General features: G+C 47.8%; 1 protein-coding gene across 4 annotated transcripts in view; it reads left to right on the top strand.

Moving 5' to 3' along the window:
* senp6a (SUMO specific peptidase 6a) overlaps nucleotides 1-15,797 on the top strand; it is a 50,570-nt gene that overhangs the window by 11,339 nt on the left and 23,434 nt on the right. For 3 of the 4 annotated variants that reach the window (XM_041976531.1, XM_041976532.1, XM_041976533.1), the window contains exons 2-4: nucleotides 12,831-12,924; nucleotides 13,753-13,816; nucleotides 15,202-15,308. In XM_041976531.1, coding sequence (XP_041832465.1) covers nucleotides 12,831-12,924; nucleotides 13,753-13,816; nucleotides 15,202-15,308 — 265 coding nt within the window. The remainder of the gene's footprint in view (nucleotides 1-12,830; nucleotides 12,925-13,752; nucleotides 13,817-15,201; nucleotides 15,309-15,797) is intronic. The other variant, XM_041976534.1, reaches the window with a different exon arrangement.

Raw genomic sequence — 15,797 nt, 5'->3', positions numbered from 1 at the left:
TAGCTGGAACGCTGCTGCTGTAGCAGGAACGCTGTAGCAGGAACGCTGCTGCTGTAGCAGGAACGCTATAGAGGGAACGCTGCTGCTGTAGCAGGAACACTGTAGCAGGAACGCTGCTGCTGTAGCAGGAACACTGTAGCAGGAACGCTGCTGCTGTAGCAGGAACGCTATAGAGGGAACGCTGCTGCTGTAGCAGGAACACTGTAGCAGGAACGCTGCTGCTGTAGCAGGAACACTGTAGCAGGAACGCTGCTGCTGTAGCAGGAACGCTATAGAGGGAACGCTGCTGCTGTAGCAGGAACGCTATAGAGGGAACGCTGCTGCTGTAGCATGAACACTGTAGCAGGAACGCTGCTGCTGTAGCAGGAACACTGTAGCAGGAACGCTGCTGCTGTAGCAGGAACGCTGTAGCTGGAACGCTGCTGCTGTAGCAGGAACGTTGTAGCTGGAACGCTGCTGCTGTAGCAGGAACGTTGTAGCTGGAACGCTGCTGCTGTAGCAGGAACGCTATAGAGGGAACGCTGCTGCTGTAGCAGGAACACTGTAGCTGGAACGCTGCTGCTGTAGCAGGAACGCTTTAGAGGGATCGCTGCTGCTGTAGCAGGAACACTGTAGCAGGAACGCTGCTGCTGTAGCAGGAACACTGTAGCAGGAACGCTGTAGCAGGAACGCTGCTGCTGTAGCAGGAACACAGTAGCAGGAACACTGTAGCAGGCACGCTGCTGCTGTAGCAGGAACACTGTAGCAGGAACGCTGCTGCTGTAGCAGGAACGCTGTAGCTGGAACGCTGCTGCTGTAGCAGGAACACTGTAGCTGGAACGCTGCTGCTGTAGCAGGAACACTGTAGCAGGAACGCTGCTGCTGTAGCAGGAACGCTATAGAGGGAACGCTGCTGCTGTAGCAGGAACACTGTAGCTGGAACGCTGCTGCTGTAGCAGGAACACTGTAGCAGGAACGCTGCTGCTGTAGCAGGAACGCTATAGAGGGAACGCTGCTGCTGTAGCAGGAACACTGTAGCAGCAACGCTGCTGCTGTAGCAGGAACGCTATAGAGGGAACGCTGCTGCTGTAGCAGGAACACTGTAGCTGGAACGCTGCTGCTGTAGCAGGAACACTGTAGCAGGAACCCTGCTGCTGTAGCAGGATCGCTGCTGCTGTAGCAGGAACGCTATAGAGGGAACGCTGCTGCTGTAGCATGAACACTGTAGCAGGAACGCTGCTGCTGTAGCAGGAACACTGTAGCTGGAACGCTGCTGCTGTAGCAGGAACGCTGTAGCTGGAACGCTGCTGCTGTAGCAGGAACGCTATAGAGGGAACGCTGCTGCTGTAGCTGGAACGCTGCTGCTGTAGCAGGAACGCTATAGAGGGAACGCTGCTGCTGTAGCAGGAACGCTATAGAGGGAACGCTGCTGCTGTAGCAGGAACACTGTAGCTGGAATGCTGCTGCTGTAGCAGGAACACTGTAGCAGGAACGCTGCTGCTGTAGCAGGAACGCTATAGAGGGAACGCTGCTGCTGTAGCAGGAACGCTATAGAGGGAACGCTGCTGCTGTAGCAGGAACACTGTAGCAGGAACGCTGCTGCTGTAGCATGAATGCTATAGAGGGAACGCTGCTGCTGTAGCAGGAACGCTATAGAGGGAACGCTGCTGCTGTAGCAGGAACGCTGCTGCTGTAGCAGGAACGCTATAGAGGGAACGCTGCTGCTGTAGCATGAACACTGTAGCAGGAACGCTGCTGCTGTAGCAGGAACACTGTAGCTGGAACGCTGCTGCTGTAGCAGGAACACTGTAGCTGGAACGCTGCTGCTGTAGCAGGAACGCTATAGAGGGAACGCTGCTGCTGTAGCAGGAACACTGTAGCAGGAACGCTGCTGCTGTAGCAGGAACACTGTAGCAGGAACGCTGCTGCTGTAGCAGGAACGCTATAGAGGGAACGCTGCTGCTGTAGCAGGAACACTGTAGCAGGAACGCTGCTGCTGTAGCAGGAACACTGTAGCAGGAACGCTGCTGCTGTAGCAGAAACGCTATAGAGGGAACGCTGCTGCTGTAGCAGGAACGCTATAGAGGGAACGCTGCTGCTGTAGCATGAACACTGTAGCAGGAACGCTGCTGCTGTAGCAGGAACACTGTAGCTGGAACGCTGCTGCTGTAGCAGGAACACTGTAGCTGGAACGCTGCTGCTGTAGCAGGAACACTATAGAGGGAACGCTGCTGCTGTATCAGGATCACTGTAGCAGGAACGCTGCTGCTGTAGGAGGAACGCTGTAGCTGGAACGCTGCTGCTGTAGCAGGAACGCTGTAGCTGGAACGCTGCTGCTGTAGTAGGAACGTTGTAGCTGGAACGCTGCTGCTGTAGCAGGAACACTGTAGCTGGAACGCTGCTGCTGTAGCAGGAACACTGTAGCTGGAACGCTGCTGCTGTAGCAGGAACGCTATAGAGGGAACGCTGCTGCTGTAGCAGGAACACTGTAGCTGGAACGCTGCTGCTGTAGCAGGAACGCTTTAGAGGGATCGCTGCTGCTGTAGCAGGAACACTGTAGCAGGAACGCTGCTGCTGTAGCAGGAACGCTATAGAGGGAACGCTGCTGCTGTAGCAGGAACGCTATAGAGGGAACGCTGCTGCTGTAGCATGAACACTGTAGCAGGAACGCTGCTGCTGTAGCAGGAACACTGTAGCAGGAACGCTGCTGCTGTAGGAGGAACGCTGTAGCAGGAACGCTGCTGCTGTAGGAGGAACGCTGTAGCTGGAACGCTGTAGCAGGAACGCTGCTGCTGTAGCAGGAACACTGTAGCAGGAACACTGTAGCAGGAACGCTGCTGCTGTAGCAGGAACGCTGTAGAGGGAACGCTGCTGCTGTAGCAGGAACACTGTAGCAGCAACGCTGCTGCTGTAGCAGGAACGCTATAGAGGGAACGCTGCTGCTGTAGCAGGAACACTGTAGCAGGAACGCTGTAGCAGGAACGCTGCTGCTGTAGCAGGAACACTGTAGCAGGAACACTGTAGCAGGCACGCTGCTGCTGTAGCAGGAATACTGTAGCTGGAACGCTGCTGCTGTAGCAGGAACACTGTAGCAGGAACGCTGCTGCTGTAGCAGGAACGCTGTAGCTGGAACGCTGCTGCTGTAGCAGGAACGCTGTAGCTGGAACGCTGCTGCTGTAGCAGGAACACTGTAGCAGGAACGCTGCTGCTGTAGCAGGAACGCTATAGAGGGAACGCTGCTGCTGTAGCAGGAACGCTGTAGCTGGAACGCTGCTGCTGTAGCAGGAACACTGTAGCAGGAACGCTGCTGCTGTAGCAGGAACGCTTTAGAGGGAACGCTGCTGCTGTAGCAGGAACACTGTAGCAGCAACGCTGCTGCTGTAGCAGGAACGCTATAGAGGGAACGCTGCTGCTGTAGCAGGAACACTGTAGCTGGAACGCTGCTGCTGTAGCAGGAACACTGTAGCAGGAACCCTGCTGCTGTAGCAGGATCGCTGCTGCTGTAGCAGGAACGCTATAGAGGGAACGCTGCTGCTGTAGCATGAACACTGTAGCAGGAACGCTGCTGCTGTAGCAGGAACACTGTAGCTGGAACGCTGCTGCTGTAGCAGGAACGCTGTAGCTGGAACGCTGCTGCTGTAGCAAGAACGCTATAGAGGGAACGCTGCTGCTGTAGCTGGAACGCTGCTGCTGTAGCAGGAACGCTATAGAGGGAACGCTGCTGCTGTAGCAGGAACGCTATAGAGGGAACGCTGCTGCTGTAGCAGGAACACTGTAGCTGGAATGCTGCTGCTGTAGCAGGAACACTGTAGCAGGAACGCTGCTGCTGTAGCAGGAACGCTATAGAGGGAACGCTGCTGCTGTAGCAGGAACGCTATAGAGGGAACGCTGCTGCTGTAGCAGGAACACTGTAGCAGGAACGCTGCTGCTGTAGCATGAATGCTATAGAGGGAACGCTGCTGCTGTAGCAGGAACGCTATAGAGGGAACGCTGCTGCTGTAGCAGGAACGCTGCTGCTGTAGCAGGAACGCTATAGAGGGAACGCTGCTGCTGTAGCATGAACACTGTAGCAGGAACGCTGCTGCTGTAGCAGGAACACTGTAGCTGGAACGCTGCTGCTGTAGCAGGAACACTGTAGCTGGAACGCTGCTGCTGTAGCAGGAACGCTGTAGCAGGAACGCTGCTGCTGTAGCAGGAACGCTATAGAGGGAACGCTGCTGCTGTAGCAGGAACACTGTAGCAGGAACGCTGCTGCTGTAGCAGGAACACTGTAGCAGGAACGCTGCTGCTGTAGCAGGAACGCTATAGAGGGAACGCTGCTGCTGTCGCAGGAACACTGTAGCAGGAACGCTGCTGCTGTAGCAGGAACACTGTAGCAGGAACGCTGCTGCTGTAGCAGAAACGCTATAGAGGGAACGCTGCTGCTGTAGCAGGAACGCTATAGAGGGAACGCTGCTGCTGTAGCATGAACACTGTAGCAGGAACGCTGCTGCTGTAGCAGGAACACTGTAGCTGGAACGCTGCTGCTGTAGCAGGAACACTGTAGCTGGAACACTATAGAGGGAACGCTGCTGCTGTATCAGGATCACTGTAGCAGGAACGCTGCTGCTGTAGGAGGAACGCTGTAGCTGGAACGCTGCTGCTGTAGCAGGAACGCTGTAGCTGGAACGCTGCTGCTGTTGTAGGAACGTTGTAGCTGGAACGCTGCTGCTGTAGCAGGAACACTGTAGCTGGAACGCTGCTGCTGTAGCAGGAACACTGTAGCTGGAACGCTGCTGCTGTAGCAGGAACGCTATAGAGGGAACGCTGCTGCTGTAGCAGGAACACTGTAGCTGGAACGCTGCTGCTGTAGCAGGAACGCTTTAGAGGGATCGCTGCTGCTGTAGCAGGAACACTGTAGCAGGAACGCTGCTGCTGTAGCAGGAACGCTATAGAGGGAACGCTGCTGCTGTAGCAGGAACGCTATAGAGGGAACGCTGCTGCTGTAGCATGAACACTGTAGCAGGAACGCTGCTGCTGTAGCAGGAACACTGTAGCAGGAACGCTGCTGCTGTAGGAGGAACGCTGTAGCAGGAACGCTGCTGCTGTAGGAGGAACGCTGTAGCTGGAACGCTGTAGCAGGAACGCTGCTGCTGTAGCAGGAACACTGTAGCAGGAACACTGTAGCAGGAACGCTGCTGCTGTAGCAGGAACGCTATAGAGGGAACGCTGCTGCTGTAGCAGGAACACTGTAGCAGCAACGCTGCTGCTGTAGCAGGAACGCTATAGAGGGAACGCTGCTGCTGTAGCAGGAACACTGTAGCAGGAACGCTGTAGCAGGAACGCTGCTGCTGTAGCAGGAACACTGTAGCAGGAACACTGTAGCAGGCACGCTGCTGCTGTAGCAGGAATACTGTAGCTGGAACGCTGCTGCTGTAGCAGGAACACTGTAGCAGGAACGCTGCTGCTGTAGCAGGAACGCTGTAGCTGGAACGCTGCTGCTGTAGCAGGAACACTGTAGCTGGAACGCTGCTGCTGTAGCAGGAACACTGTAGCAGGAACGCTGCTGCTGTAGCAGGAACGCTATAGAGGGAACGCTGCTGCTGTAGCAGGAACACTGTAGCTGGAACGCTGCTGCTGTAGCAGGAACACTGTAGCAGGAACGCTGCTGCTGTAGCAGGAACGCTATAGAGGGAACGCTGCTGCTGTAGCAGGAACACTGTAGCAGCAACGCTGCTGCTGTAGCAGGAACGCTATAGAGGGAACGCTGCTGCTGTAGCAGGAACACTGTAGCTGGAACGCTGCTGCTGTAGCAGGAACACTGTAGCAGGAACCCTGCTGCTGTAGCAGGATCGCTGCTGCTGTAGCAGGAACGCTATAGAGGGAACGCTGCTGCTGTAGCAGGAACACTGTAGCAGGAACGCTGCTGCTGTAGCAGGAACGCTGTAGCTGGAACGCTGCTGCTGTAGCAGGAACGCTGTAGCTGGAACGCTGCTGCTGTAGCAGGAACGCTGTAGCTGGAACGCTGCTGCTGTAGCAGGAACACTGTAGCTGGAACGCTGCTGCTGTAGCAGGAACGCTATAGAGGGAACGCTGCTGCTGTAGCAGGAACACTGTAGCTGGAACGCTGCTGCTGTAACAGGAACACTGTAGCAGGAACGCTGCTGCTGTAGCAGGAACGCTGTAGCAGGAACGCTGCTGCTGTAGCAGGAACACTGTAGCTGGAACGCTGCTGCTGTAGCAGGAACACTGTAGCAGGAACGCTGTAGCTGGAACGCTGCTGCTGTAGCAGGAACACTGTAGCTGGAACGCTGCTGCTGTAGCAGGAACGCTGTAGCTGGAACGCTGCTGCTGTAGCAGGAACGCTATAGAGGGAACGCTGCTGCTGTAGCAGGAACGGTGTAGCTGGAACGCTGCTGCTGTAGCAGGAACACTGTAGCAGGAACGCTGCTGCTGTAGCAGGAACGCTGTAGCAGGAACGCTGCTGCTGTAGCAGGAACACTGTAGCAGGAACGCTGTAGCAGGAACACTGTAGCAGGAACACTGTAGCTGGAACGCTGCTGCTGTAGCAGGAACACTGTAGCTGGAACGCGACTTATTTAAAACTTCTCTGTTTTTGCAATAGCCAAAACGCTTCCACACACACGCACCGCAGTGGTGGCTGGAGAATTTCTGGCTCGGTGGCGTCTCCTCCGCCGTCCGCCGTGCTGTGTGGTTGTCCGCTCTGCTGGCGCTTGGTTATGACGTCAACGACAGGAAGACTGAATCAAGTCACGTTCAACGTCTTCATCTATTAAAGTGCAAAAAGAAATCACATCTAAATAGAATCGACCGTGCTTCAATCCAATGTGTCTTAATATCGATAGAATCGATTGATTACCTTTTAAAACAATGCTGGATTGATGTCGTTTTCATTAACTGGCCGAGCACAGATTGATGTGGATGTTTCAAAGGAATGTCGATGGATAGATGGATGTACTAGATGAATCGTTACACTCCTACTAATAATCCTTGTGATTACCATTTAAATCACGGTAGTTATAAAACCTGGATCATCTTCAGGTCCGATAGTATTTTTAACCCCAGAACTGATCCAGTGAACAGGCCGGAGGTTTACACATGCTGGGATGAACTTCTCGGCCTCAGTCACTGAAACTGGAGTCGTCCTGATGGGTGATGCGAAGTCTGGGGGGTACAGGAGAGTCCTGTCATCATCTTGTAAAGGATGGACATCAGTTTTGTCTGTTCCTTCCTCTGGTCGAGCACCGCCACGAGTGGTCTTCATAAACTCTGAATGAATGATCTGGATATCGTAGCGAACCTCTCCTCCAAGTCTCCCGGACCAGCCCTTCCCTTCTGAAAGCAGAGGATAACAAGTCAGGACTTTAGTTTGAGGGCTGCGCTGCGTTGGTGAGCCCGGTCCAGTTCGGGAGCAGAAGAAAAGATTTCCTCACGGACTCTTACAGAAGTTTTGAAAAGACCGGCGTAGGTTGTGGACCTTCAGCTCCCTCGGGGATCTTGATCAGCCGAATGGTGCAGCGTCTGCTTCTCCCCTCCAGGTCGGTTAGCTTAGCCTTTATTCCAGAGGTCTTTATCATTATGTAATCACAATGAAATTATAATGAGTCTCTCAGCTTAAGCACACATGAATAAGAAAATTAAAAAATAACAGGCACATAAATAAGCAAAAAATAAAGATATAAATATATAAAAGACATAAGAACGCCTCTATATTCAACATCAGTAAATGTTTATTATCACAACTGCTGCACAAAAACAGTGTTTCTATATTTATTGTTCAAGTTTTATCACTAATGCAGTGAAAATGAGAGGAAATGTGAATATTTGCTATATAAGGGGATTTCAGTGTGATCCCCTAAATTTTCTGCTTGCGCTCCTAAAAGGCCCCCAGCGCTACCCGAGGACCCGGAAGATCTGGGTCATTACCGACATCGCTGACACCAGCACCGCTACCATCGCTGATCTTTTCTCCTGGTGTTGTTCCCTTCAGACGATGCACGGATAGATCTATTAACCAGCAGCCCGTGCACGGATGGGCTTACCGGTGGGAAGTGTCGGGTTTTATATCATGTAAACGTTCCCTGCATGTTATCACACACAGCTGTAACTGTATGCTTGAATTTCTCGCATTGTAAGAGCTAGGTTTGCGGGAATTGATTATATTATTCACGGTTCCTACAGTCCTGCAGGGAATTTCAGGCCATGTTCACATCTCTATACTTACTAGTGCTCATGGAAGAATCTATCACATTCAGACGTGCTGAAGTTGGTCGATTAGCTTTGCTCTGCTGTGGAAAAGACAGAAGTCAGAGTGGACAGAGATCTGCTTTGTCTCTGAGTCAGAACTGCAGATACAGTTCAGACTTAAATGTTCATTTTCAATGTTGGCGATTTTATTCTCGTCAAGGTGTTGTTAGCTTCTCCTAAAAACCTGCTAGTGTGTTGGATTATATTTGTTCCACCTGTCTGCAGACATGATGTTTCTCAGCTGTCAGATTGTGAGGCTAAAATGATGTAAAATGAACGTATCAATAGATATAGCAGCATAAAGGCCGACCAGAACAACAGAAACTATTTCCATGTTTCCACTTTTTCCTCATTTCCAGTTATTCCTGCTACTATTTACCTGCTATCCTCACTAAACCAACTCCAGCTCAGCTGCTTTGTGGCGCCACCGTGCATCAGAAACGTCTTCTTGGCTTTATTCCAGCCATAGAGGAGCTTTATTTTTCTTCTTTTCACACACACATAGAACTTTCTGCTCACTGGTTGATCTTTGGCTGCTCCTGATTGGACGTTACCGTCAATCTAAGCTCTCTGATTGGTGGAAAGTCTGACAGGAAGTGGCTTCATCATCATGTCCAGGTCTAAATAGAGGTCTCTTAGCAACATAGTAGTGATGGTGATGTTTTTATGGTGAAATGTGATAAATAATGCTGTTATCATGGATCATTGTGGATTTACCAGATAGAGTCTCTGAATAAAACTACATCTAGTGGCTGGATTGTAAACAACCTGGACGGGATAGAAATGCTGGAAAACTTCTGTAGATCATCTAAAGGGTAAAATATCCATCACATTTACCCCACAGAGCTACACACCACCGCTCCTGGTGGTGGAGGAGGTGGAGCTCAGAGACCTGCTGGAGGTTTAAGGGTTAATCATCATTGGACCTGCGCTGAGCGTCCTCTGTAACATGGGAGGTTTGGTTGGTTTGGATTGTCAGTAGGCCTGTCAGAATTTAAACGTAACGTGAGATTTAAATCTTTATTCAGTTTCTAAAATGTCTGTTTGGATAAAGTCTTGTCTGCGTAGTTAGAGCTGTAGACCAAAAAGAAAACATCTGCCAAGAATGTGTCTGGTGAGAAACACATCATCACACCCCCACAAACCCGATGAGCGTCCTAGAGCTCAGTAGGAATTTAAATGCCCCGTCTCTGTTCATCATGGAGTGTGTTGTGATTTAGGAAGCGTGGACATGAAGCCTGCAGAGCGAGGGGTTGACCTGTTGGCTGGAAGAGACGGGAACGGCTGAACAAACTCAGGCTCCAGAAGCAAAGTCCAGACTGGGAGTTTGTTTTTAGGATGTTTTTTTGCCATTTTTAAAGTAACTGAAATGAATGATTTAGCAAAAATAAGCATCAGTGTTTTCTTTTCCATGACGATGAGTTTTTGTCTCCAGCGTCTGCAAACCCACCACCTCAGCTGCAGGCAGGATGCCGGTGGTATTTAGAGGCCTGTGAGGAGCTGAGAATTTGGTTTTGTAGGACAAAGAAGGCTTTTAAGGGCTTTATTTTAGCCACATGTATGTTTGAACTCTTGCAGGATTGAGGTCTAAGTACTGTTTACCTGCCGGGCTTGCAGCCAGGTGGAAAACGTGCACTAACGTGATGGAGGTTGGAGAGTTGAGGCTCAGGCTGCAGAGGTTACCGCTCCGTGACCTGCATGTGTTTCCCTGCAGGGATGATTCTGCTGAACGTTGTGTTTGTCTCACATCCACTTTCTAAAAGGAAAAAACAAAAACTTTTGTCTTTTTTTTTTTTAGGAGGAAATGGAAGGTTGGGTGTTTGTGGCAGGCCTCGACCCCAGCTGGCAGATGTTAGGCTTCTCATCCGTTCAGTTGACATATTTGTTGTTTTCGTCTGCGACTTAATCTGCCAGTAGTGTCAAAAAATTGATTCTCAGATACTAATCGATTCTAAAATTTTATATCTAGTTAGATATTAATTAGCACGGGTATCGATACTTAAATGCCACTGTGGCGTCTGCTGGTTCGTGGAAAAAAAACATCTGTCGCTATCCATTTTATACAGGCACTGCAGCGGGCAGCCCGCCCTACAGCTTCTCCCTGGAGGACCCATTGTTTGCAGTGGAGCAAACTTAGCAACTAGCAAGTTTTTAGACCTCTTTAGCAGCACTTTAAAGAAAAAAAGTGACTAGCACCAATTCGGAGACGTTTTCTGGTGTTATTGGAGACTTTGAAACATTTATTGTTTACAATTCTCGTAGATTATCCCGCAGACCCCGTCCCTGTCCCTGTCCCCGTCCCTGTCCTACAGCGCTCACAAGAGGCTCGTGTTCGAGCTGCCGGAAGAGAAGTAGACTAGACCAGTGATTCCCAACCCTGGTCCTCAAGGCACACTATCCTGCAGGTCTCAGACGTCTAAGACCTGCAGGATAGTGTGCCTTGAGGACCAGGGATGGGAGTCACTGGTCTAGACGTTGTCGTCTGCTCCATAACCAGCCTGAAAATAAATAGCACAAAGCTGCTACTGGCTGATCAAACCCTGGCTTACTGTCAGATATTAATGTAGACTGTTTAGAAAAACCTTTAAAAAGCTCATCTTTTTATGTTTTAATGAATCTAGTTTAAAAGTAGTTAGTCTTAACTAGTTTGTTCCTTCTATTTACTTGGTCTGGTCTCAAGCATTGTAAAGAAAAGGACACTGATGTAAATAAGTACACTAACTAGTTGTTGAAATGGTTTTTTAGTTTTTATTTTTTGCACCATAGTGAGCAAACAGCTTGACAACACTGTTGCACAAACTAATAGAGCTTTAAAATTATGCATTTATTTTAAGCTATTAATGTAATTTCTTATATTTATTAATATATTTTTGTTGTACTGCTAATATTGTGTTGTTATTTTTCTGGTGTTCTGACTTTGATTAAAGGAATAATAATTTTTCCCCTCTATAGTATCGAAAATATTATTGAATATCGAGCACCATCCTTAGAATCGGTATCAGGTTTGAAATTTTAGTATCATGACATCCTGCTCTGCACAAGCTAATAGTTTAAAAATATTACACTGTTAATGTCTTTTCTGTATTTATATATTTTTAAATCTATTTTTGTTGTGTTTGAATGGTGTGATTTTTGTGGTGCTTTGATTTTGATTAAAAGAATATATTTTTCCCCCTTTATAGTATTGAGTATAGTATTGAGTATCGAGCATCATTCTTAGTATCAGTATTGAGTTTAAAGTGTTAGTATCATGACAACCCTATCTGCCATTATCCTCTTTTTTATATCTTTATCCAACAAGGAACCTCTGAAGTACATAAACAAAACAGAAGGATAATAAGATGCTTCAAGTCAAATTCTGCTTACATACATGAACTATTGATCCCCAAGTTAGAAAATTTTAGCATCTATATGCTTACATTTCCCCTTGAAGGTACAGCAGCGTATTATCCAGATGTTTACAGTGAGCTATCCTCTCAGAAAACGTTATGAACCTGAAAGTTCCTGAGAAAAATAAGAACAAATTCTAGATGAGAACGAAGGACTCCGATCAGGAATTTTAGGGCTAATTGCTGGAAGCAGGATCAGCCAAACACATGGCGCATTAAAACCTTTGACCTCTAATTTTCTTGACTAATGCTCTATTTTTAACCTTTTCTAAGAGTTCGATTGTGAGATGAGAAGCTATCGTGATTTGACAGCTGCAGATTGATCATGCTACACAACGTGTGCATCACAGCAGCCGTGGTGACCCTGAAGGCAGCGTTTTCTAATGCAGCGACATTGAATGCAGCATCATCGTGTCCTCTGTTTCGCTGGGACCTTTATTCTGTAAGAGAAATAATCTAAAATACTGTGTGTACAGTGTTAGTTGGCATCCTTATATGCTATTTAGCCGTGTGCTAGTTACTGGTCTGTGTCAAGGTTCAGAGTTAGGTGTGTTTTTAACAACCAACCAACCCTAGCTGTCTAATATAGGCACTACATCCACGCTGAAAGTCTGCAGCACAGAGGGCCTCGAGGGCCGGAGTCCTGCTGGGTCTCCTCTTCACCAACATCTAAATAAACTGAAGGACACAGAAATGCACCACTGTGTGGTTGTAATGTGGTTGTGATCTAACCTGGATGAAAGATCTTTAGCTTGAAATTAGCTTTAGATGTGAGTCATAATGATCATCTTTGCCTTCTGATTGAACTGACCACCGGTTAAATTATTTAGGATGAACATCGTCTATGATTGATATGTAAACGTCTGGTCGACCGACCCTCATGTCAGAGTTTATTTGGTTTTCTGTAATTTACTGAAAACATGTATTTTATGTGAATTAAACGTTCTCTGATGTGAGTTTTAGCTGCCGAAGAGTAATTATACAGGAATAAAATAAAGTGCTGTTGGCTGCAGTGACATGAGCACATTTCTATTATTTAATCCATGTTGCTTTTGCAGATTCCCACTTCCTGATTATTCCAGTGTTTCTCTGTCATGTCAGAGAAATGATCAGCACTGACCGCTAGCTTCATCTAAGTGGTCATTTCAGTTGATGCATTTGTGTTGATGTTGTGAACCTGCACTGATGTGAGTCTGGTTTATTATTCAATTCAAGCCCTGGATAGATCAGAGACCAGGCGAGATGGAGGGTTCAAGCACAGCTGGAGCTTCTCTCTTCCTGGTGACAGTGAAGAGGAAGAGAGACACGAGTAAGCAACTTCTCCGGCTCTCGCTTTCAGCACTGCACCACTGTAACAGCACACACTTAGCGAAAGAGCCCGGTTTTTCCCGTGTCAGCCGTTTTACTGCAGTAGTTTAGTCATATATACCCACCTTATTTTCACTGAAATGAGCCTGCAGAGGCTGGAGGGAACGATCAGCTAAGATAGATAATAATGATCATAGAAGGATAAAAAAAAAAACATTAACCCCTTCAGTCAACTGTTGCTTATTTACGTCTTTTTCTAATGTTAAAGTTTTTTTATGGGCTTGCAATTAATAATAATGACCTCTTATATCTGTTAATTAGTTAAGCAATTTAAAGCTCAAGCTGCTGCTTGTTTAACCAATAAAAGATTTATTTATAAGGACATAAAACAGAAAATGAGATTTGGATTTAGGATTTCTCCTTAAACGGAGCGAAATTGATTTATATCTCATTCACACTGGCTGAAGAAATGCATTTCTGACTCGGGTTTGTAACAGAGCTGTATGGAAACAACAACTAGTTTGGAAAATAAAGATTTCTCCTGAGCTACACAACAACCTGCTTATATCATTTAGAATGAGAACGTTAAAGCCCCCAAATAAGTTCAGCTCTGAATGTTTTTTACTATTAATAACCATGAGACATTGGCTGAAATGGAAGAAAACTTGATGAAATTTGATGAGATATTTCTGATGACATATTCGTGGTTGGAGGAGAAGAAGCTGGTAGTTGATATTTTTGTTTTGAAAATGTTTGCGGATTGTAAACATTAAAGGGGGTAAACTGGTCTGACTGGAAACACGATCTTGTTTTTTCTTTGTGCTCTCAGTGCAAGTGTGGTGAGCGTGGAGGACATGGACCGGCAGCAGGCCCTCTCCACGGAGGAGGAAAAGGTAAAGCGGTGGTCCGGAGCTTCTCTCCTGTCTCACCTCCAGGTGTGTTGATGCTGCTGGTTGCAGAGCTTGGTGGCCTCCAGTGCTGCAGGGTAACGGCTCCCAAAGATCCCCAGCAGACTAAAGACGGTCTGAACAGTTGGGATTAATGATTGAACAGCTTTTAGTAAGTTAGCTTCAGCAACTTTCTGCTGCTTTGACCTGTTACAATGATCTGAGGTTGGTACCAGTTTGCTGCTGAATCCTGAAGTCTGGACAGATTATTCACGTACATCCTGCTACGCTGTCACACTATCCAGCGTTCCCGGATTATTCACGTACATCCTGCTACGCTGTCACACTATCCAGCGTTCCCGGATTATTAACGTACATCCTGCTACGCTGTCGTACTATCCAGCGTTCCCGGATTATTAACGTACATCCTGCTACGCTGTCACACTATCCAGCGTTCCCGGATTATTCACGTACATCCTGCTACGCTGTCACACTATCCAGCGTTCCCGGATTATTAACGTACATCCTGCTACGCTGTCACACTATCCAGCGTTCCCGGATTATTAACGTACATCCTGCTAAGCTGTCACACTATCCAGCGTTCCCGGATTATTCACGTACATCCTGCTACGCTGTCACACTATCCAGCGTTCCCGGATTATTAACGTACATCCTGCTACGCTGTCACACTATCCAGCGTTCCCGGATTATTAACGTACATCCTGCTACGCTGTCACACTATCCAGCTTTCCCGGATTATTCACGTACATCCTGCTACGCTGTCACACTATCCAGCGTTCCCAGATTATTAACGTACATCCTGCTACGCTGTCACACTATCCAGCTTTCCCAGATTATTCACGTACATCCTGCTACGCTGTCACACTATCCAGCGTTCCCAGATTATTCACGTACATCCTGCTACGCTGTCACACTATCCAGCGTTCCCAGATTATTCACGTACATCCTGCTACGCTGTCGTACTATCCAGCGTTCCCAGATTATTCACGTACATCCTGCTACGCTGTCGTACTATCCAGCGTTCCCAGATTATTCACGTACATCCTGCTACGCTGTCGTACTATCCAGCGTTCCCAGATTATTCACGTACATCCTGCTATGCTGTCACACTATCCAGCGTTCCCAGATTATTAACGTACATCCTGCTACGCTGTTTCACCACATTAATATTTTAGCGGAAGCTGCTGACAAACTGGAGTTGAAGAAGAAAACATCCAGGTTCTGATTTAAAGCTGAATGGGATAAAACTAAATAAAATCCTGCAGATGTTTGTGGCCACGCCTCCCGGTTTGAAAAGGATTCAGAGTGTTACGTTTGTGTTTGCTGAATCTAGGTCTTGTTCTTTACTAACCGTTTCTGTTTTTTTCTAGTCTCCATCTCTCAGGCAGTTCTCTGCTTCTGATTCCTTGAGAACGTATGAAAACCGGCCAAACAACCACATGAGGCCTCTGAACAAGCTGGCTCCCAAAAGGCTTGGGTGAGATAGATCCACTTTGTTTTCCTTTCTGCTGTAGTTTCACAGCTCTGGAAAGCGGTGGCTGCACGGTGTGTGCGTGCGTTCTCTCTGCGTGCTCGGGCTTCCTCCCGCCGTCATGAGACGCCACATGGGGATTTAAACAGTTTGATAGTTTTCTGCAGTATTTTCAACCCTAAGCTAGAGATGGGATTTATGGCTCTTTGAAGGGAGCTGGATCTCGAGGAGCCGTTCCTTTCAAAGAGCCGTTCAAAAGACTGGCTCGTTCTCACAATATCTTACAAAATTTCACAATATATAAGAATGACAAACAATCAAAATATGTACCTACATGAAATCTACTATAGGCAAGGCAAGGCAGTTTATTTGTATAGCACATTTCATGTACAGGACAATTCAAAGTGCTTTACATAAAACAAAGATATTACAGATATTTAGAATAGTAAAAGGCATCAACACATAATCAACACATAATCACAATAAAATAATAAA

Source organism: Melanotaenia boesemani, chromosome 22 (genome assembly GCF_017639745.1).
Source record: "Melanotaenia boesemani isolate fMelBoe1 chromosome 22, fMelBoe1.pri, whole genome shotgun sequence".
NCBI classification, from domain to species: domain Eukaryota; kingdom Metazoa; phylum Chordata; class Actinopteri; order Atheriniformes; family Melanotaeniidae; genus Melanotaenia; species Melanotaenia boesemani.
The sequence above is the reverse complement of the archived record's forward strand: the minus strand, read 5'-3'. Positions and strand labels throughout refer to the sequence as shown.